This window comes from Schistocerca cancellata, chromosome 3 (assembly GCF_023864275.1).
Source record: "Schistocerca cancellata isolate TAMUIC-IGC-003103 chromosome 3, iqSchCanc2.1, whole genome shotgun sequence".
Taxonomy (NCBI): Eukaryota; Metazoa; Arthropoda; class Insecta; order Orthoptera; family Acrididae; genus Schistocerca; species Schistocerca cancellata.
In genome coordinates, this window is record NC_064628.1 from 431,556,763 (window position 1) to 431,580,986 (window position 24,224).

The window sequence follows — 24,224 nt, forward strand, 5'->3', positions numbered from 1 at the left end:
CGTTGCTAAAAAACCAGATAGCCTGCTACTCACGGCAAATACCTCTACAACATATTTGAAGCGCATCAAAATCCGTGATTTACAGTGTGGAGGGTCCCTTTGTCAGATCCAGATTACTACGTTCCACGAGCAATGTGCTACAAATTGCACTGTGAGTTCATCCTTATCGATTGGTACATAACTGACTTTTTTCTCATTCCCCAATACATTTTCCGGCTGTGGGTTAGTCCATGAGACATGCAAGGATAGTACAATTGGTAATTTGCTGCCAGTAAAAGGCAGTGACCTTCCAAGTCTCCATATGATTAATTCATCACGAAGTTTCAGCACTATAAGTCATCTTCAGTTTCCCTGTAACAAATATGCTAGAACTCACCGGTGGGTGTCCATGAGAGAGATTCATTGTGATATAGTTTATCAGTTTTTATGAGACAAGGAATCATTTACAAAGTTGTGGAAAGTCCATGTTGTTCAGTACTTATTTAGGTTTTTTTACTTTTTTGCGAAAAAAACATGGTGTGAGCAGCAAAGAGGATTACTGAATGAGTACAGTAGTGAGAGCAGGGTTAAGAGAAATTCAAGAGAGTACTGCATAACAAAAATACTACCTTAAATACACACTTCTGTGTGGAGAAACACTTTCCAACAACAGCAAGTGAGCTGCACATGTTGAACACTAAAGCTGAATATCTTCGTAATGTGAGAAAAGTGACCCTTTTGGTGTGTTATGCAAAAACTGAGTTCAGATACAAAATATTCAGAGAACCTGTACATATGGAAAACGATGTAATAATAGTTATCGAGGGAAGAAAGGTATTTTGAGTGAACAATTTACTACACTGTTGAGATGTGCTGTGATTAAAATTATTTCACACAGTTTGAATGGCAGAACGAAAAATATTTGAGCCATCATGAAATGGATACGATTGTCACAGAGGCAATATGCTAGAGTGGAATGGGTTGTAAAAGTGAATTAAAACAGCACCAGGTTGTGCAAAGATAGTTGTAACGTGCCAAACTGTAAGAAAGATCAGTTCATGTAAACTGCTGGCCTTTTTTCCTCAAGGCAAAAAGGTAATTCCAGTTTACCAGCACATCTGCAAATCAGATCAAATTCACCCCATGATAAATCCACCATCACAAATTCGAACTATGGAATGGTAGAAGAGCTCCAATGAGTGGCTTTGAAAATAAAATTTAGTACTTCTATGTAACGCTAAGCCTTAATATAATTTATAAAGGAAAGTCCGTTGGAAACAGGCAACAGCACTTTACAGCACAAGACTTCCTTTTAGAGAGTTTATTGCTCTAAATGGGCAAATAAATCATAATTCTGCATTTGCCCATGGAATACAGCCAATTCAACCCTATTCAAATCACAACAGCGATCACTGTCAATGAAAACAGCTGACTGCAAGAGTAGTGAGATGTCAGGTACATGTGAAAACAAGTAAGGTTTTTATTTCTTGATTCATCATTCAGAAAAAAAAAAAAAAAAAAAAAAAAAAAAAAAAAAAAAAATCCGGCAAATTACTGCATTTTTGGCTGCAAATGCACTACGCATTTCACACTTGATTTGCTAACAACTGTTTGCATGTACAAGAGTCAAAATGATGTTTCACATTTTACTACTGCTTGAAAAGTAGATTTCTCACTGGCTTCAATGATGAACAATGAATCCTCCAGTGAAGCTGAAGGACATAGTACCACACATCACTCAAGAATAAACACTTACTATACATGACTACAGCAGCAGCACGCTGGTTTGAATACTACAACTGACTAAAAACTCATATAGATGTTTGTCAGTAAGTCTTTGATTTACAAATTAGTAGCTCTAAAAATATGGTGATTCTTCGTAACTAAGAATATGTGATGTACTAACTAAATATCAACTTATATAGTGGTTTTCCTCGTCACATAGAAGGTCAACAGTGTATGTCTTCTGTAGCTCTAGAAGGTTGACAGATGTTTAAAAAAAGCAGGTCACTTTCTAATAAATATTTACATCTAGATCAACCTCTTTGCAACCAACATATCATATTCATATACAAAATTAAATCCTGGTGAAGTGTGATACAGCAATTTTCATCATATGACAAAATCAATGAAATAGATAATGTTTACAAGAGGGAATTTAGAGCAGTTCGATTTACAAATTTCAGAAAATATGTGGAACTTGACATCTAAGGGGTGGGAGGGGAGAGAGTGAGAAGTAAGGTTGATTCTGATCAAAGGTTCTGAGATGCAATCCCTGAAGAGCGGACATGGTACACTGTTGGTGGAGACTTTCTACCAAATAACCACAGTAGGTCATCATAACAGGGATGTAGCCTTCATCTTTAGGGATGATGGTCAATTTGAGCCTGTTCTAACAAGGGAACCTCCCCATCGCACCCCCCTCAGATTTAGTTACAAGTTGGCACAGTGGATAGGCCTTGAAAAACTGAACACAGATCAATCAAGAAAACGGAAAGAAGTTTTGTGGAACTATGAAAAAAATAAGCAAAATATACAAACTAAGTAGTCCATGTGCAAGATAGGCAACATCAAGGATAGTGTAAGTGCAGGAGCGCCATTGTCCCGTGGTTAGTGTGAGCAGCTGCGGAATGAGAGGTCCTTGGTTCAAGTCTTCCCTCGAGTGGAAAGTTTACTTTCTTTATTTTCGCAAAGTTATGATCTGTCCGTTCGTTCATTGACGTCTCTGTTCACTGTAATAAGTTTAGTGTCTGTGTTTTGCGACCACACCGCAAAACCGTAAGATTAGTAGACGAAAGGATGTGCCTTTCCAGTGGGAACCAAAAACATTTGATCGCAAGGTCATAGATCAACCGATTCCTCCACAGGAAAACACATCTGATATATTTTATACGACACTGGTGACGGCATGTGCGTCACATGACACGAATATGTTGTAGTCCCACCTAACTTGTACACTTGGTGAATGGGTAAAAAGATTCTTCTACCTTGCCCGATTTAGGTTTTCTTGTGGATGTGATAATCACTCCCAATAAAGTGATGACGGACAGATAATAATTGTCTGAAAATAAAAAATTAAACTTTTCATTCGTGGGAAGACTTGAACCGAGGACCTCTCATTCCGCAGCTGCTCACACTAACCATGGGACCACGGTGCTCCTGTGCTTACATTGTCCTTGATGTTGCCTATCTTGCGCATGGACTACTCAGTTTGTATATTCTGCTTATTCTTTTTGTTATATCCTAGCCAGTAATGCCAACCGAGCCCGCTGCCAAAAGGTTGGCAGCATCAAAGTCTGGACGCCGTCCGCATAAGCAGCGCCAGCGATACAGGAAATCGCCGCAAGTCTGCGCGCGCCACCGCTGGCTTCTGGCTTCTTAAGCGCTGGAGTCGCGAGCGCTAGGACAGTTCTGTATTCACCGCTCAGTTGTATACTCGCCACTGATTTGTGTACTTGCTGGTCAGTTGTGTGTTCATCGCAGCAGAGTTGTTGGTTGTCGTCAGCCGACGCTGATCTAGCCGCTCCGACTCGAACTAGACAGATTTCTGTAGACACGGAGTTCACTATTGTGTTTCTGTATCTTAGTTAATAAAGATAAGTACCGACTTTTATGTAATCAGAGTGTTTGGGTTTTCATCTTCTGTTCACTGTTCCAGCGGACCGGTCGGCCCGCTATTAAAAGTGTGGCGGTGACTTCGTAAGCCGTTTCTACAGCGAAGTGTTTGTCGCTACGAACGCTGCCACAAAACTTTTCATAGTTCCACACAACTTCTTCCTGTTTTCTCAATTGATCTGTGTTCAGTTTTTCAAGGCCTATCCACTGTGCCAACTTACAACTAAATCTGACAGGGGTGCGATGGGGAGGTTCCCTTGTAAGGACTTGGATGGCTGTTTCAGGCATTAACTAGTTCTTTTGTTACTAACATGGGCAAGTCAACTATAAACATTATTATTTGTCTCCGTTATTCTTGTCTGATGTATTTCTTCATTAATTCATTCAACATCCATGAAAGTTTTTTTTTCCCATGCTTGGATGAACAAAGAATTCTGTAATAATGAATGGGCATGTGAGCTGCCAAAGGTGCCAGAGCTCTGTAGTAAAAGTATTTAATGACACAATTCAAACTGTCAAAATTAGCTGACACTTAGAAGAAAAGCACCACCGGAAACAATTTGTACACAAGAACAAATTATGATGTCGGTAATTCATAATATAATCACATTTAAAGCCTGAATCACAATATGAGTTTTGTGAGTGTATAAGTAAATAGCTAGCACATTCTCAAATACTTACATAACTCTACACAAAAAAGTAGTTTTCAAGTCAAAGACTTCTGGAGGGGAAAAAAAACGCTACTCTACTGGCTTGATGTTCCAAATAGGGCTGTGTGATATACTCAGAATGTTCCTATTCCATAAAATTCTTTCGAGCTGTGGTCTTTGTCGAATTGTAAAATGATGAATCGATGTTTTGGGCACAGTTGTAAGTGGCAGTTATCAGGTACGTTCCATTCATAAAGGTTTGCCTACAAAAGGCTATGGTTCAGTTATGAGTTCTGGCTCAGTGCACAATTTTATTGAATGATGAAACTCACAGTCCTGGAAGCCAGGGTGTGTATTGGTGTACAGTAGGGATGTGAAGTCACATAACTAGCTATTTAATACATTCAAAACAGTATTCATGGTATAGAAAGAGCTATCAATAAGAAACAATTTGTACCTTCTACTTAACATATCTCTCTTGTCTATCAGTCATTTTGTTTATATTTTTCATTACATTAGCAATCATCCATAAAAATTTGAAGGTATTCTTTCCATGCCAATTCTGAGTCCAGTGTACACGAAGATCTTCATCTAATCTGATCACTTTAAATTAGCAATTAAAAATTTGAGATTTTGAATCTCCTCTCCTCCCCCTCCCCCCTACCACCACCACCACCACCTAAACCCTCTGTGGATGGCAAATGTACAGATACAGTAGTAGTCTTATTGTCACACCAGCTTAGGACTGTACGGGTACGTTTTCTCTCTTTTCTGTCATGTTATGTACTGCTGTATCAGTACGATTGCTTCCTTTTATGATGGAATGGACTGCCATCTGTTGCAGCAACATCTGCAACCACTTGCATTTTTAGGAAGTCTTGCATACATTTGATCTATGGGAACTAAATCTAGTACTTGCATTTGTAATTTCTTATTTGGTGAGAATGATGCACTCTAAAGGTTTGAGTGGTGATGAAATTAGAAAAATACTGCTAAATGAAGGCTCAGCTGTGGAATCTGGTAGTGATTTCAAAGGCCATGAAGACTGTAAGGTACTACTAACCAGAAAGTGAAGATTCATTGAGTAAGATTGAAATTATTCATCAACTGGGCCCTTCACAAGGGAGAAAGATGCAAAAGGTTGGAAAGAGGGAGTACCAATGGCTGACAGACGGCATGTTTATGCCTCAGAATTATGCTTTTTCTAATGATAATTCTGATGTGAATCCTCATTGTGGACTAAGTGAGGATCCAAGTGAAAGTGAATGTTTTTTGCTTACATTTGACAGGCAACTGATAGGATATACTGCCAATGAAACTAACAGTTTCTACAAAGTATTTTTTGCAGTCTGCGTGCTGATGGCACACATACAAAAGAACAGAATGAAAGACTACTGTTCTACTGACCCATTGACGGAAACACCTTTCTTTTCAAAAGTAATGCCTAATCACAGATTTCTGACAGTTCTTTGAATTGTACATTTTAGTAATGCATGCATTTTGGGAGACACAGAGAACGAATAGGCTTTATAAATTACAGCATACTGTGAATTTTTTGACAGCAAAATTGAAGTCAATATTAAATGCATTCAGAGATTTATGCATTGACGAGTCTTTGATGTTGTGAAAAGGTAGCCATGTTTTTAAATAGTATATACCAAACAAAAGGCACAGGTTTGGGATAAAACTGTTTATATTGTGCAAAGTTGAAACTACATTTATTTTAGATATTACAGGGTACACAGGAAGAGGAACAGAAATTGAAGACACTTGTGGCCTTTGTGTTTCTTGCACTGTTGAAATCTTATCTCAACAAAGGACGGACACACACACACACACACACACACACACACACACACACACACACACACACACACACACACACACACAAAATTGTTGAAACAGAGACGAACAACAGAGAAACACGCTAGAAAATCAAGAGACACAGTATTGTTGTATAATGTAGCCAAAAGATGGGGACAATACATAAAACTGACAGGCGAGATCAGTTCTACTAAACATATGCAAAGTCAATAAATGGTACAACATGTTTTTCTTTCACCTCCTGGTCTTGTCTGGACTAAATGCCCCTATTCTTTATAAAATGAAAACTCATAAAAAATCTCAGCCTCGTGGATCTCATGGGATAGTTGCTTGGAAAATACAGCATTCCCAGGAAGTCTGCCAAGGGAGGAAAACCAAAATTGTATGAGACCTTACTATGTCTCACACAGAGGCACTTTACTTCCCCAGTACCACAGATTGCAGCACAAGGATCTTGGACCCAAAGATTATGCCATGTATGCAGTCATACGACACAAAGAGACAAGAGAAGACAGAACACTAGGTTTAAGTGTGTAGAAAGCAATATCCCTTTATGTGTAATTCTATTTTTTAAAGTGTACCACACCCTGAAAAAAAATCTGAATAATTTTATACTTCCATATAACACTTATCGTGTAATTAAATACAATAAAATGAGTTGATGAGGAAAAAGCAAGCCAATAACTTATCTATTTTGAAATGCTATGTAATTCAACTTCCCAAAATAACTCAGTCCAGAGAAGCAAGCAAGTGCTTAGCCTTCAAAGGGTTAACAACTGAAAGTCAGGTTGAAATTGGTATGCTCTGTTCTGGCACATATACTAAAACAAGCAGAGTCAAAGTTAATAGCTAGTGAGCCGATATAAATTTATAAGATAAGAGAAAAAAAATTTCAGGCTGGTAATGCAAGATATTTGTCTCAGCTATATTGTCTTACCAAAGGCATCTTCAGTGACAGGTGGAAAAGTTTGTATGTTTCAGTGAAGTCTAAGGCTACATCAATGGTAATACAGTTATCAGAAGAGTTATCACAGCCAAGCAGCCTCTGATGGAGGAAACAGACTAAGTGTCCCTTTCAATACAAAGCCTCTGTAAAGGCACAGCAAAGACAACATCTCTAGCAAAGAGCAAGGGAAATTTATTGCAAAAATGCCCACAATCAACTATTTGAAAGGACCTGTAGCCAAATGAAAAAAATTGCAAAACAAACTGGTTTAAGAATTAGAACATAAGAAGTTTATATCAACTGAGATTTGCCTGGGCACTCAATGCAAAAAATGAAATATGCAGAATTGGTATTATGGAGATAAGATGGTGTAGTGAGAGGATGGTATGAGAAATTACTCATATCTGGAGCTTGGAAATTACTTGCATCAAATTGAAGTCTTTGGGGAGAATGCAAAGAGAACAATTAGAAAGGTAAAAACAGCAAAGCATCATGGGAAGACAGAATAAGGGTATGGATATTTAATGCAAGATAACAAAATCTGTAGACAAAAATCTATAATCTTCTTTTAGACAATACTGATGTGTGTGAAATGCCAGAAGTATGGCTATCATCTACAATTATCCCCAAAAACAAAAATGGCAAACATAAATTAACAAGTTGAGGGATATCTCAGTTCAGTGTGCTTTATGATGTTTTTTTTCCTTTCCTTCCACTAATCTAGTTAAAATTAAGGCATTTTTTATGAAGTGGATATTGGAGTCATCAGGCAGTGTTACAGTTGGGGACATCAACTACAGACTAGTCACATACTATAAGGTACATTTGGGTAAAGTATTGAGAAGTTTTGAAAAACCCATTATGGGAACATTTACTTGTTTTCCCATGGCATATGACCGAGCGAGGTGGCGCAGTGGTTAGACACTGGACTCGCATTCGGGAGGACGACGGTTCAATCCCGCGTCCGACCATCCTGATTTAGGTTTTCCGTGATTTCCCTAAATCGCTCCAGGCAAATGCCGGGATGGTTCCTTTCAAAGGGCACGGCTGACTTCCTTCCCCGTCCTTCCCTAATCCGATGAGACCGATGACCTCGCTGTCTGGTCTCCTTCCCCAAAACAACCCAATCCATGGCATATGGCGTTACAGCTGAGCCTGCAGAATAGCTCGAGGGGAAAATGGAATAGCAAGAAATGTAGTTGTCATTGTCAAAGTAGCCACAAGAAGAACAAGACCAAACATAAAATAACAGGCAGAGGCATACAGCAAATTTAACATATGTGCAGATTGCAGGATTCCACTCTTGAAGGTAATTCTGTCTCATAATTAATTCTGTGATTGAATTTTTCTTTTGATATTGGCACATGCAGATAAAAATCACAGTCTTATCAGAGTCATAAATGGTTATGGAAGGGACAGAAGAATCTACCCTACAATGCCAGCAAAGACAGCCTTGAAAATCAATGTAAGAGCGTGTTTTTCAGTTAAGTCTATGGATACCATTCAACAGAGTAGAAGGATTTGGCCACTAGAAAATTCCTTAATTTGTTGTTAAATCCTCAACACACATAATTGCTCAGGCAGATAGCTTAATACCATGTCTTGGTAAGTGTGTTTGTGGTTCTTTCAGTACTTAAGCGAAGTCCAAGGTCAGCGCTAGCACAACGAGTTGTTCATGTGATATTCATTGGACTGGTGCCTGTAAACATGTGTCATATTAGTGCTCTTTGAAGAGAGCTGTGACGGTGACATGGCTCTGTTGTTGTTCCGGCGTAATGATTTGCGAAGATGGAAAGGGGGGGGGGGGAAATAATAATAATAATAATAGAGATTTGAGCAGTGGTTAAGTACTTCATAAAGAAAGGTATGAAAGCAAAGGGCATTCATGCCCATTTCCAGAATACACTGGGAGACTCTCCTCCTTCATATTCAATTGTTGCCAAGTGGACAAATGAACTTAAATTTGGTCAGGACAGCTTAGATGATGAGCCATGCAGCGGTCGGCCAAGATGTGACACTACTCCAGAAATCATTGCAAAAGTGCACAAAATGGTCATGGAGGATCACTGATTGAAAGTGCGTGAAATTGCTCATGCATGCCAGATTTCACCTGAAAGGCTATATCACATTTTAACTGATGAATTAGAAAGGAATTCGAGTAACTAACATAAAAAAACTTAACTTCGACAATTAACAAAGTCTCAATCTCATAATGTGTTACAAACACAAAGAGGAAGAAAATATTTTCATACCCAGCAGTATGTGAACCTAACACTTTTGGCACTGCAGTTTGTTGCCTTTCTCATTTTTGGGAAGAGATGGAAGTCTGACGGAGTCATATCAGATGAACAGGGAGGATGTGGCAACAATTCATATCTTAGTTCGCATAATTTTGTTACGGCGACGGCACGTGTGTGTGGGCGTGCACTGTCTTGATGGAAGATGACTTTCCTCCTTGCTAAACCTGGCGTTTTTTTGTGTAGCTTTTGTTGCAATTTGTCCAGGAGGTTAGCATAGTATTCTCCAGTAATTGTTTGCCCAGTGGGGAGATAATCTACCAACAGAATCCCCTTCACATCCCCGAACACTGATGCCACAACCTTTCCCGCAGAAGGAATTGTCTTTGCTTTCTTTGGTGGCAGAGAATCAGAATGTTTCCACTGCTTTAGCTGTTGTTTTGTCTCTGGGGTATAGTGGTGCACCAAAGTTTCATCTGTCGTCACAAACTGGCCCAAAAAATCTTGTTCATTTCAACTAAAATGGGCCACACATTGTTCCTATATGTCCATTCTCATGCATTTTTGATCCACCATTGAGAGTCACGGCACCCACCTTGCAGATAATTTTCTCCATTTCTAATTCTTCACTTAAAATGTGACATAGCCTTTCAGATGACATCTGGCAAGCCTGAGCAATTTCATGCACTTTCTATCAGCGATCGTCCATGACCATTTTGTGCACTTTTCCAATGATTTCTGGAGTAGTGACACATCCTGGTTGACCACTGCACGGCTCACTATCTAAGCTCTCCGAACCAAATTTAAATTCATTTGTCCACTTGACAACAGTTGATTATGAAGGAGCAGAGTCCCTCAGTGTATTCTGGAAATCGGCATGAATGCCCTTCGCTTCCACACCTTTCTTTATGAAGTTTCTAACCACTGCTCGAATCTCTATTTTTTTTCCATCTTTGCAAATCAGTACACAGGAACAACAACAGAGCCATGTCACTGCCACAGCTCTCTTCCAAGAGCATTGACATGGCATGTGTTTACAGGCAATGAATATCACATGAGAAACTTGTTGCACTAGCGCTGATGTCTTGTGATGATTCCGAAGACTTTTCAAACCACCCACGTAAAATGACATAATGTGGCATTTTTGACAGTATCCAGAACACAGTCAATATCCTATCACCATCATTCATTCATGGAAGCATGTGATCAGTGACATTTGAACAGTATTACATACTCTAACCAAACTTTTCAGTACTGTGAAGAATGGTGTGCCTTTGTCGCCTGTTGGCTGCTTCGGGTTCATGCCATTGTGGCATTGCTGTGTGCATGTGCAGATCTGAGGCAGATTGCTTTCAATTGGTTGGCATGAGGAGAACTGACAATGGCACCTAGATTTGCTAGAACTGTTCGGTATCTCTTTCAAAATGCTTACAGAATAATGTTGGGGCTCTCCTTATAAAACGATCACCAAAATGGTGGAAAGATACAAAAAATAGGGCCTCTGGGCATCTCCAACAGCCATACTACTTGAAGTGGCACTCCCTTAGCCTACATCTGGCACTTGTGTCACCACTAGGAGGCACAGTGAGCATGGCACCATTCGCTTCCTCTCTATCATGGGCCAGCAAGTACACTGTGCCACATCCATCTGTCTATGCAGTGTCACACAGCCTCGGCAAGCCAGTTCCAGTTGCCACCTCTATCAGGACTATGCCCCTTCACCACGACAATGAGCAGCCATCGGTCAGTGATGAGCCTCTGCCTCTACAACTTGGCCTATGTGGACTCGAGTGCAAGGAATTGGTATCAGCTGGTTTATTGAATGTAGTCTTTGTAATTAATGGAAAGCCACTCCCTTGAGGTCTACCTGTACTTTGAATCTGTTGTAATTTTGCTCAGTGGTGACAGCAGTCATCACTGGAAATGTAACTTCTAGATTTATCAGTTTACCAGACACTCTCAAGACAATTCGTGAAATTTTAGGTGACCTTTATGTTCTTTTGGTTAATTAGTAACACTAGTGGACTTAATGTGAAGCAGACTTATATATTTGTTAAAATAAAGTTGATATTGTTTTATGTCTGCCTGGAAACTTTGTTTGTTTGTAGAGTCTGTATTATACTGCTGAAAAATGGCACAATGATACTAGTGCACAAGAGTTAACATGTGAGGACACAGGATGTCCATGGTGTACTGTTTGGCCATCAGAGTGTCTCAACCATTACCATCCACAACCCGATTTCACACCCAATGGCTCCCTAATACTGTAACACCAGGAGTAACACTGCCATGCTACATCAAAATATTGGAAAAAAGGGACCTCTACCCAGATTGCTGCCATACTTGGCGATAATTATCAAGCACAGTAGTGAACAAGTGCGATTCGTCGCTGAACACAATGTGAAGCCATTCGGCAGCAGCCCACATTTTCTGGTCACAGGACAAGTCTAAATGCAGCTGATAGTGTAGTGGTAATAATGACAGCCTACGAATGGGATGTTAATTTCCTAGTCTGGCTATTGTTAGTCTCCAACTAATGGTGTGAAATGACACCATTGTTTATTCTCGGATGGCGTGTGCAGATGCTTAGGGATTATGAAGTGCTCTGTGCACAACACGGTAACATGCCTGCCTAGCCTCACATTCTCATGCAGTCCAATACTGGGCCACAGTCACATCCAAATGCCCCAATAATGATGATATTGTATGATTTGACCAGCCGGGCAAATGGAAACCCACAATGAATATCCTTTTGAAACACTGTCAAGTGGCAATAGAGTTGTCTTACGCAAATGCACAGCATTTCTGTGCTCTTCACATTGATCACTCAATATTCAGCACTGTTCTTGCCACTTACACATTATACAACACTTGACATGAAAAACACTCAAGTCCCCTGATGGCCATCCCACCTGTCAGAGAGAATTTCAAGTCTAATCACTTACATACCTGCCCATGGTGTGTACATGTACAAAGTTACATCAACAACTGACTATGTCGTCTAGGCATTTCGCTTGTTTTGTCATTCTGTGTCTTTACAAACATTGTAATTTGCTAGAAATTTCCTTGTATCTATAAATGGGAGCACCTTTTGCTGATGCAGGCTGTTCAGCTCCGCATGTACTTCGTGTATGCTCAATACACACAATTTCAGTTTGAAGTGTTAGTTCTCATAAATGACGCTTTATTCCAGATTCTATGTGACAATAATTTAACTTCTAAACATGGATATCACAATTCACACAATCAATATACTTTCTTCCTCCACCTTCTCCATCTTATTTCCACAGCTGGATAAGGGTCTCAGCTAAACTTTCCATTGCATTACAGTCTTCAACCATGCACACATTATTACTTCTGGATTTTTTTTATTTTTATTTATTTATTTTTTTGCTTTTTGTTTTTTACTTCATCTGCTAACCTTCCATGATCTCATTATTTTAGTTTATTTTTATCATTTGGAATATAACAAATAACAACCCTGGTCCTCCTACCATCCTTTAGCTGTGACATTTGAAAAAAAACAACGATCAGTACATTTCATACAAACAACATTTACTTTTATGTCTTTCTTGTAGAAGCATTTCCACTCTTCATAACATTAACATTTTATCACTATTTTCTATGCTACACAAATGTTACTTGTTTAACATACGGTGGTAGTTCACTCAAACACATTCTGACAGTTGTAGAAACACCAACTGGTGATATTTTACCATTTAAATACTATGTCATGTTAATACGTACAGGGTGCTGCACTTAAACTCAGACAAATAAAACTTTTTTAAAACCAAATTTATTAAAACAAAATACAAATTCTTTTACATGTAAGTAGTGGTACCTTTCAAGAGTAACATTACTCGATGTAACTCCCTTCAGCTGCAATGACTGCCTCCAATCTTGTCCTGAAGCGATCAAATGCACACTTTGAAACAGCGCTGTCCATTTCGGAAAATGTTGCTTCGATAGTGGTGTGTAGAAGTACGACAATAGGGTGCCTCGTCTTATTTGTAGCTCTTTCGACTGCGCTCCAAGCGAAGTAGAAAGGGTTAAAATTCGGGCTATTTGGGGGCCAGAACATGTCAGTGTTATCCAAGAGCCAGTTTTGGACTAAATGGCTTGTATGAGGTCCTTCTCTGCCATACGATGTATTGTATGTTTGCCGATATTCAATGCTGATGCCAATTTCCTCAGCAATTGCCCACGGTTCTCAGAAAGCAGCACCTGAGCCTTTTCGATGGCTGCCATGTTCGTGACACACTTTTCCTTGAATGAGGTTTCCTCACTGGGTTAGCAGAACATTCCCCAGACTTCTCTGAAGCATTATACCTTGGCCACTATATCAAACAGTTGATCTCAGGCACCTGAAGATTCAAACTATTTCACGCCCAGCATGAAGACTTTCAATAGCCGCTGATCTTTGGTTGTGCTTGCAGTTGTCTGTAACATCTCGACCATTTTGAGGTTCTGACTGTTTACCAGATGCCTATGGCTTTCAAGAACATGAATCACGGCCTCTAACAGAACTACAATATGGCGGGTAATCCAAACTGAAATCTGTCCAGATTTAAGCACCGCACCCTGTATGTACAGAAAGTAGATTTGTTTCTTTCTGCTAAGCACAACAACAACTCAAATTAGTATACATTATTTGTATAATTATTTTATTAACTGTTATATTGTGCAGCCAAAACAGAAGCAAACAAATATCTCCAAGCTAAAAATTTATTACCTGGGCAGATATGAGGAGGTCAGAGCTGATGTAGTGCAGATAGAACCACTCATGCTTCTCACGATTCTGCAGTGTCACTGTGAAACTACCATTGCCCTCGAGTTTGAAGTTAAGGCTCAGTACCAAATCCATAACATGATCAAGCTGTATTGTGACACCATCTACAATGTTTTCTACAACAAAGAGTAGAATTTATTCATAAAAAATAGTCATAAATAGTTTATTTCCTATAACCTAAAAATCACAGTACAATAACTGGTTAACGATTTAAGTGTGCCAACATAGAACTATGTGGTTGATGTACTATTGTGAAAATTAGATCTGTAAAAGTTAAACAAATTTTGTCTTCTCTGTTCTTTTCTAATAAAATTGTGCAGTGGGTGCTATCTTTCCTAGGATGCAATGTATTGTACAGGTGGTACACTATGAGAAATGTCATGCTAAATAACAATATATTTCCAAGTATTATTTTCAGAAATATTACTTAGTACTTATTACACAAGTTTTTTAGTTAATTTTCTCACTAAAATTACAGTAGAAAGCAGTGGCGAATTTTCTGACATATGCAATTAATTTTTAGTGTTTTCAGGTGCCAAATTACGACATCAACTTTTTTTTTTTTTAAATGGAATTATGTACTTTTTTCTGTAGCATTGAAAAGGGGGTTTGAAGAAGACTCCAAGATATTTTAAGTGTGAAACTTGATTAAATAGTTACAAAATAGTACTGCAAATACCATCCCATCATCAGGAAAAGTGGTGCCACAAATATCTGCCCTAACATATAAAATGCAAGCAAATGCCAAACACTTACCTCTGGTATGGTTTGTGTGTTTACCTATGCATTTGAAGCCAATTAGTCTGTGCTCTGCTGTTAGAGCAGTGCTCTGTGTGTGTGTGTGTGTGTGTGTGTGTGTGTGTGTGTGTGTGTTCGCTGAAAGGTGTCTAGATTGTGTTACAGAACACCAAAGTTTTAGCAGTGGTAACATACAATCCACACAACACTCCAACACTACTAGGAACGTTGAACGTGCGACTGGGATCAAATAAAGAAGTGTTTTACTAATACCAAGTTTCAATACATTTAATCCTTTCCACATAATCCCACATGACTCAAAATCCATTACAGTTCTTCAAATGGTGTCTGCAAAAACTGAAAATTGAGGTGGTATTTCTATACATGATTTTGTTCACTGATGAAACATCATTATAAACTGTTGGAAAATCAGTCTTCACTCTGTGTACTACTAATCAGTTGAAAATCGACACTTACTGAAGAAAGAAGAATATTAAACCATTCTCAGTTTGCCAACCTATGATGCAGGCTTTTGAAGAATTGCATCATTGATCTTTGTGGGAATTTAAGAGTCCCATAAATAAAACCAATATCCACGGATCTTAAAGGTATACTGCTTCAACTATTGGAAGACATCCCACTGAATGTATGGCAACCAGTGTAGTACCAACATGACTTGTGTCCCACCAATTTCACACAGATAATTACAGACATTGTTAACAGAATACTGAGAGATCCTCTGATCAGTCATTATGTGATTATGGAAACACAGAATGGGCTTTGCACACACCAGACCTAATATCTCAGGAGTTTTATCTGTGAGGAAAATTAGAACAATCTACATCTACATCTATATGGATATTCTGCAAATGGCACTTCAGTGCCTGACACAGGGTTTATTCTCAATTATTCCACTCTCTAACAGTGTGCAGAAAAAATGAGCACCTACATCTTTCTGTGTGAGCTCTGATTTCCCTTATTTTATTATGCTGATCATTTTCTCCCTATATAGGATGCTGTCAACAGAGTATTTTCGGATTTGGAGGAGAAAGTTGGTGATTGAAATTTCGTAAAATGATTCTGCCGCTACGAGGAACATCGTTATTTTCATGATGTCCGCCCCAAATCCTTATTGTGCATGTGACACACTCTCTCCTATTTCTCGATAACACAAAATGTGCTGCCCTTCTTTGAACTTTCTTGATGTAATCCGTAATCCTAGCTGGTAAGGATTCCACACATTACAGCAGTACTCCAAAAGAGGACACACAAGAATAGTGTAGGCAGTCTCTTTACTAGATCTGTTACATGTTCTAAGTGTTCTGCCAATAAAATCCACTCTTTGGTTCACTTTCCCAACAACATTTCCTATGTTCTTTACAATTTAAGTTGTTTGTAATTGTAATTCCCAGGTATTTAGTTGAATTTATGGCCAGTATATTTGACTGATTTATAGTGCAACTGAAGTTGAAGCATTCATTTTAGCACTCATGTGGCTGACCTCACACTTTTCATTATTTAGGGTCAGCTGTCAATATTCACACCATACAGGTATCTTGTCTAAATCATTTTGCAATCGATTTTAATTTTCTGATGACTTTACTAGATGATAAATGACAGCTCATCTGCAAACAACTGAAGACAACTGCTCAGATTGTCTCCTAAATCATTCATATATATAAGGAACAGCAGAAGGCCTATAATACTACCCTGTGGAATGCCAGAAATCACTACTGTTGCACTCGATGACCTTCCATCAGTTACTATAAACTGTGACCTCTCTAACAGGAAATCATGAACACAGTTGCATAACTGGGACAATATTCGAAGTGAACAGTCAACAGACACACATTGAACACGGATTCAGAATTCATAATTCTTGAGGCACACAACTATCTCTTTACGCACACGAAGTGCTGAGTGCTAATAACAAGGGTTTCAAATCGATTGCATATGTCTAGATTTGCAGAAGGCTTTTGACACAGTGCCTCACAAGTGGCTCATAATCAAATTGTACAACAGTTGAATATGAAGGAGCAGACTCCCACCGTGTATTCTGAAAAGCAGCATGAATTTCCTTTGCTTTCATACGTTTCTTTACGAAGTACTTAATCACTGCTCGAATCTCGATTTTTTCCATCTTCGCAAATCACTATGCGGGGACAACAACATAGCTATGTCACCACCACAGCTCTCTTTGAAGAGTACTGACGTGGCACATGTTTACAGTCAACATGTCCAATGAATAACACGTGAACAACTCTTTGTGCTGTCACTGACCTTCTGCGGTGATTCTGAGAACTTTTCAAACCACCCTCTTAATTCATAATGTTCAAACACAGCATACATTCTAAAATCCTGCTACATATTGACATTAATGATATGGGCCAACATTTAGTGGATTACTCCTATTAGCTTTCTTGAATATTGGTGTGATCTCTGCAACTTTCCATTCTTTGGGTATGGATCTTTAATCGAACGAGCAGTTGTATGTGATTGTTAAGTATGGAGCTATTGCATTAGCTTTCTCTGAAAGGAACCTAATTGGTATACAGTCTGGACTGGAAGAGTTGCTTTCATTAAGTGATATAAGTTACTTCACTATGTCGAGGATCTCTACTTCTAAGTTACTCATATTGGGAGCTGTTCTTGATTCAAATTCTGGGGTGTTTACTTTGTCTTTGGTGAAGGAATTTCAGAATACTATGTTCAGTAAAACCGCTGTAGCAGCAATGTCATCAATAATATTTCCATTGCTGTCAAGCAGAGAAGGCATTGACTGTGTCTTGCCACTAGCATACTTCACATATGACCAGAAGCTCTTTGGATTTTCTGCAAGGTTTCAAGACAAAGTTTCATTGTGGAAATTATTATAAGCATCACAGTCCACTAAGTTTCGATCTTCTGCAAAATATCGCCATTCTTGGAGACCATGCATTCGTTCAAATTTGGCATGTTTTTCTGTTGTTTCTACAACAGTGTTCTGACCCATTTTGTAAAACACGAGAGAGTTATTTGGTATAAATCTCTCTATTGCTGTTGATACTATTTCTTTGAATTTAAGCCACATCTGGTTTATACTTACACCGTTAATTTGGAAGGAGTGCAAATTGTCTCTAAGGAAGGTTTCAGGTGAATTTTCATCTGCTTGTTTGAATACATATATTTTTTGTGTATTTTAGGAGGATTTTGAAGTTATAGTATTCAGTCTCGCTTTGACAACCTTATGTTCACCCTGTATCTGTTTTGATGCTCATTATTAGCACAGGATTACTTGCTTCTAAGAGGTCGAGTGTGTTTTCACAACTGTTAAACATTCAAGTGGGCTCTTTAACTAAATTCCCGAAATAATTTTTATAGAATACATTTCACACAATTTCAGATGATGTTTTACACATACCTCGAGATTTAAACATGTATTTTCACCAACACATCAAGTGTGAATCGAAGTCACCACCAACTGCAATTGCCCGAGTTGGGCATGTGTTTGAAATTGGACTCAAGTTTTCTTTGAACCTTTCAGTAATTTTATCACCTGAGTTGGGATGTCAGTAAAAGGATCCAATTATTATTTTATTCTAGTGCCAAGAATCACCTCTACCCACACTAACTCAGAGGAACTACCTACTTCAATTTTACTACAAGATAAATTACTTCTACATGCAGCAAACACACCACTGCCAATTGTATTTACCCTATCCTTTCCGAGCACTGTTAGGCCCTTCGCAAAAATTTCAGCTGAACTTATCTCCAGCTTTAGCCAGCTTTCAATGCATATAACAATTTGATCATAAGTGCTTTCTATTAGCACTTGAAGCTCTTGTAGCTTCCCACCATAGCTATGAAAATTTAGAATTGTTAGGAATCTGCAGCCTACACAGTCGCAGAACCATCTGAGCCTCTGATTCAGCTCTGCACCAGAGGTCTGCAATCGTTCCTACTGACTATGCTCCAAATGGTGAGCTCTGCTTTCATCTCAGCTCTGATAGCCCTCTAAACCAGGGAGAATCTCTTCCGATCCAAAGCAACACTCATCACTGTTAGCAATGTGAGCCACCACCTGTTGTTGGCTGCACCCTGTGCTCTTCGTGGTATCTGAAAGATCTGTTCCACATCTGGATTGATTCCAGCTGGTGTGCACACAGAATGCACATTGGCTTTCTTCCCCTCCTTGGCAGCCATGTCCCTAAGTTGCCCCCTAATGTGCCCAACACTGGAGCTCCCAACTACCAATAATCCCACCCTTTATGACTGTGCAGATCTTGCGGGCTGAGAGGTTTCCTCTGAAACAGGACAAGCAACAGTATCTGACTGAGCAACAGTGTCAGCCACAGACAGCACCTGGAATCTGTTTGTCAGACTAACCGAGGAGACCTCATATTCGGCCTCTTTGGGAAGTCTTTCGCAGGCTGCCATACCTCGAGGCGACCTCCCATGTGACAACAGTATGGGGCCAACCTCAATGTGAGCAGTAACTGGGCTGGCCACCAGTGTGAATCGATTGGCAGACTCGTGGGTTGTGCTTGATGTCCGTTGGATCCCAATGGAATGCCCACAACAGTGACACCCGTGTACCTCAGCCTCAAGCTGTGTAACCAAATCCAAAACAGCTTCGAGCTGAGAGCAAAGTGTTACTAACTCAGCTCACATCAACACACAGCAATCACAGTCCCTATCTGTATTAAAGTACATGGAAAACTACACAGACAAACAAAGGACTATCAAAATGTGCTGCGGACCTCTACTGTAGACCCTGCCAAAAATGCTAGAACTGTGTCTAGTAAACATTAAATTAACAATCAGAAATTCAAAAATAATCTGCAAAAGTATGCAGATGAAACTACGTAATTCACTCTAAGTTAGGAACTCATAAAATGACACAAAATTGGTTACTTACCTGTCATTGCTCTGCCTCGGCTGTCAGCGGCAGCAGCTGACTGACTGACTACTGTCAAATGGCAATTACTAGTTTTCAAAACAAATGAACACATGACTATCGACACATGGGTTGAAACACAATTGCGCACACTGTTGAAAATGCAAGAACTGTGTCTAATAAACTAGATTAACACCCAGAGATTCAATAACTAAACTACCAAAGCACACAGGTGAAAATGCAACAAAGACCTGTGCTGTGATAAATCCTACATGAAATTGAATTAGCAGTGTCGTCTGCCCTGTGATGCTGAAGGTTAACATCCTGAGCCCTGATAAGAGAGTCTACAGGTGTTTTTTACAACAGGGCCGACAGTTGTGGGAGCTCTTCTCCTGATGGCAGGGCAGCAATCTGAGGTGCTTTTATCTTGTTTCTACTTGATGAAGTTCCATTTGTCTTACATTGTTCCCAGTCCTCTCCAAAGGCTCTATCTAATACCACGGAAAAATTATGAACGTCCATAAAACACATCTATGTCATAATTTGGCAGCTATGAATGTTAAAAATGATTGGCGTAGGTCACAAAATTTACAACATTCGGCTTTATAACTTGATGAAACCTGCCCACTGATGTATTTGGAGCAAATAAATCTAATTTTGGTGACCAGTCTTAGCCACCCCAACCTTGTGCAGTTTTACTGCTGTGGTGGGTTATGGCCTTTTCTCTATTTTGGGTATGATTATTCATTCACTATGCTATCCATAGTAGTGCCCAAGCAATCATATTTCCTTATTAATTATTGGATCTACTCTTGCACTGGCCCAAATAGATTTTGTGTTGACAGCCCCATGCTTGCTCACTGTTTGTTAACTATAATTCAGCTGAATCTTACTATACAGGGAGTAAATACCCAACCATGATATTACTGCACTCAGCCTTCAATGGCTGTTATCAGGAACACACCATGACATGAAAGTAAACAAGTGTAGTGGTGAGTAAGGAAAACACATTACAATGTCCATGCTTTCAGGTCAGTTCTGCACGTAGCAGCGAGTGATTCAGTGGTCCTCGCATGATATTGTCAGTGGTGCAGTGCAGTGTTATCCGCAATCGTCAATACCCCTGAAAGTGGGAGACATTGGAAGATGAACAATTTTGCCAGGAAGAAAAAAAAAGAGATTCAGGTAACAATAACTCAATAGAAAGCAATCTTGTTGGAGGCAAAAATGGTAGGGAAGTGACAAAGACGTGTAAAATAATTTTTTAAAGATTTTAACAAAGTGAAGAAACCAGAGAAAAAGTGGAAACTCCTAGAAAATAAAGGCATTCTAGAAAAGTTGTTTCTCTAGACAACTTTGATAAAGCACTTATTCTAAGAAAATTTTTAGAGTATTATGAGCATAAGAAGGAAATACCAACATTGAGTAGACTGCTTATGTTTTCAAAAAACTGAGAAATTTTCATGGGGGAAGGGGAAACATTTCAGAAAATTTTAAAAGAGATAGGATTTCATTTCAAAAACTGTAAAAATATGAGAACCATGCTATCTGAACTTTTGAAATTGTTGCAAAACATGGGGAATTACTTGAGAACAATCACAAATTATGAAAAGGGACCGTGTAAACCAGCAGAGTTCATGGATGAAATGTGGATGCATATGCATTATACTATGAAAAAGTGTTGGCAGTTTGAAGAAATTCCGGGTGATGACCATGATATGAATGGGGATGCTTATCACAGTTGGTTAGAAGAGAAACTGATTCATCACATCCCAGCTGGTAGTATTGTTGGTCTTAATAATGCACTGTTATCATACTGTTCAGACAAATAAAGCCACCACTACTGCAACTCTCAAAAAGTACTTAACTGAATACCTCATTCCAAACAAAATCAGTTTTGAAATGGATTAACAAGAAATGAGCTTTTACAAATTATGCATTATAATAAGCCAAAGTGTGTTTCTAAGACAGATGCAGTTTTAAAGCCTAAGGGATATACTGTTCTGAGGCTCCCACCACATCACTGGAATTTGAACCCTATAGAGATAATCGCACATAAAATGAAACAAGAAATTCCAGGGGAAAAAAATTCCTTTCATTAATTTAACTACCCTAAAAAAAATAACTGCAGACTCTTTATCTAAGATTACCCAATATGATTGGCTAAAAGCTTGCAGAAATGTAAAAGGATCTGAAAATGATTATTGGCACAGAAATGGGTTAATGGAAGAACTAACAGAGAATATAATAATCAGTGTTGGTCTGGAGAGGGAAGGCGAATTTGTGGCATGACAATGACAGTGGTATAGAAACTGAGACACCAGATGAAACTGGAAAGGATTCCACTGATAAAGATACAGCAGATGAAGTGTTTGGCACCTACCGTATTTACTCGAATCTAAGCCGCACTTTTTTTCCGGTTTTTGTAATCCAAAAAACCGCCTGCGGCTTAGAATCGAGTGCAAAGCAAGCGGAAGTTCTGAAAAATGTTGGTAGGTGCCGCCACAACTAACTTCTGCCGTCGAATATATGTAGCGCTACAAGGGCATGCATGTAGGCACAGAGATAAATACTGACGCCAAAATCTCTGCGTCAGTAAATAAATTTAAAAAAAGGGTGGAAGACGAGCTTTTTTTCTCCGCCCCGGGTTTTGAGCACTGCATTTTCGTACATTATCCAACGAAGTAAATACAAATTCCGTATTGTTCATCTTCGAATGTAGCAGAATTTCAATGTACTACGAAAATCCGACTGGCAAGACTGTTTGGGATGTTTGTCAATATGGCCAACTCTACGTGTTGAATTTTTTACTACCTGTGAGAAGAGGTGGTTGCTAATAGGAACCTGACGAAATGTGAATCACATGCAGTATTCTCTTCACCATAAGAATAATATGAATGTAAACATTATGCCACGTATTCTTTCGTGTTTGCTGCTATTTCATTTAAATCCTATCTGCCTAATAAACTACGAAACTAGAGTGAGACAACAGCAAACGCGGAAGAATATACGTATCGTGTCATGTTTACATTCGTATTTTTCTTATGCCTAATAGTGATACAGTCAGAAATTAAGCACGGCAACTGATTAGATTTTTAAATCTAAGATGACTAATTCCTGTGCAGAATTTGACGTACTAGAGAAGCGGCCGCAAAGATTTTCAAACGGAGAAAAATTTTCGCCTAACTCTCGTTCAGAACATATTCTATCATATGCAGTCTATTATTTGTTTCTTGTTGATCATTATCAAAGAAAGCAGTGTAAGTAACAACAAATAGCAGTCTCTTGCCATTGTTTCGCTAGTGAGACGATTCCTCTCTTTTCTTTTTTTTTAATTGTAAGCGGCGGTAGCGCGCACAAAAGCAAGCCATGCCGCGCACGGCGACAGGCCGTAAACACGCACTATCAGAATGAGACAAACAATGCATGATAATGCATTTTCAGCTCAGAGTGACGTTAACACCTATAACAAAGAAAACGGCACTTATCAGATCAAAGCAAAATAAGCAATCGATTCAAACCAGACGAAGCACGTGAAAAGGAAGGGTACCCGTATAAATACTGACGGAGCACCTGATGTATAGCAATGGCTACCTGGTAAAACTTAACTGTTAAGCTTACGACTCGAACCAAACTCCTGTAGCTGTATCGTCATTCATTTGACCTAAATTGTGTCTCGTATTACAATGGACTAACTTTGTTTTGATTTGGAGGTGCGGCCTAAAACTTTTCTCTCCCCTTGAATTTCGAGTCTCAAATTTCAGGTGCGGCTTAGATTCGGGAAAATTTTTTTCCTCGATTTCGAGTCTCATTTTTCGGGTGCGGCTTAGATTCGAGTGCGTCTTAGATTCGAGTAAATACGGTACTCCTTGTGCGATGGACTATTCACTCCATAACTCTAAGCACTAACATTGGTGCAGTTTTCATTGCATAACTGTAGTTGCACCACTCTTCCTTTCCTCTGCAACCTCGATTCCGCACTGACTCATGATAAGCTGACTGAAGTCCCCTACTCACAGGTGCAATAATACTGGGGGCAACAAACAGAATGCTATGGCGTTTAGTTTTGGGATTTCAAAATGGCTCTGAGCACTATGGGACTTAACTTCTAAGGTCATCAGTCCCCTAGAACTTAGAACTACTTAAACCTAACTAACCTAAGGACATCACACACATCCATGCCCGAGGCAGGATTTGAACCTGTGACCGTAGCGGTTGCGCGGTTCCTTTGGCATTTCACGTACAGAGATATAGATGGGGAATTCAATTGAGCTATTCTGCAGATTCAATTAATTTCAATCTCAGTTTTAATATGTGGTCATCCAGAAAGTAATTCACCACATTTTTTTCCTTCAACAATTCTTTATTTAACATAATAAGAATTACACACATGAAAGAATAGTGTTTTATCTACACACCCTATTTTCCATGTAATTTCCATCCCATTCTATGGCCTTCCTCCAGCCCAAAACAATAGCGTGTATGCCCTGTCGGTACCAAACCTACTCCTGGTGGTGGAGCCAGTGCTTCACTGTGTGAATCACTTCATCATCGTCCTCAAAATGTCTTC

The 24,224-nt window shown here is 39.1% G+C and overlaps 1 protein-coding gene across 1 annotated transcript in view; it reads right to left on the reverse strand.

Moving 5' to 3' along the window:
• Positions 1-24,224, reverse strand: part of LOC126175173 (D-glucuronyl C5-epimerase B) — a 131,816-nt gene that overhangs the window by 70,488 nt on the left and 37,104 nt on the right. The window contains exon 6 of the mRNA XM_049921763.1: positions 13,984-14,156. Within this exon, the coding sequence (XP_049777720.1) occupies positions 13,984-14,156 (173 nt within the window). The remainder of the gene's footprint in view (positions 1-13,983; positions 14,157-24,224) is intronic.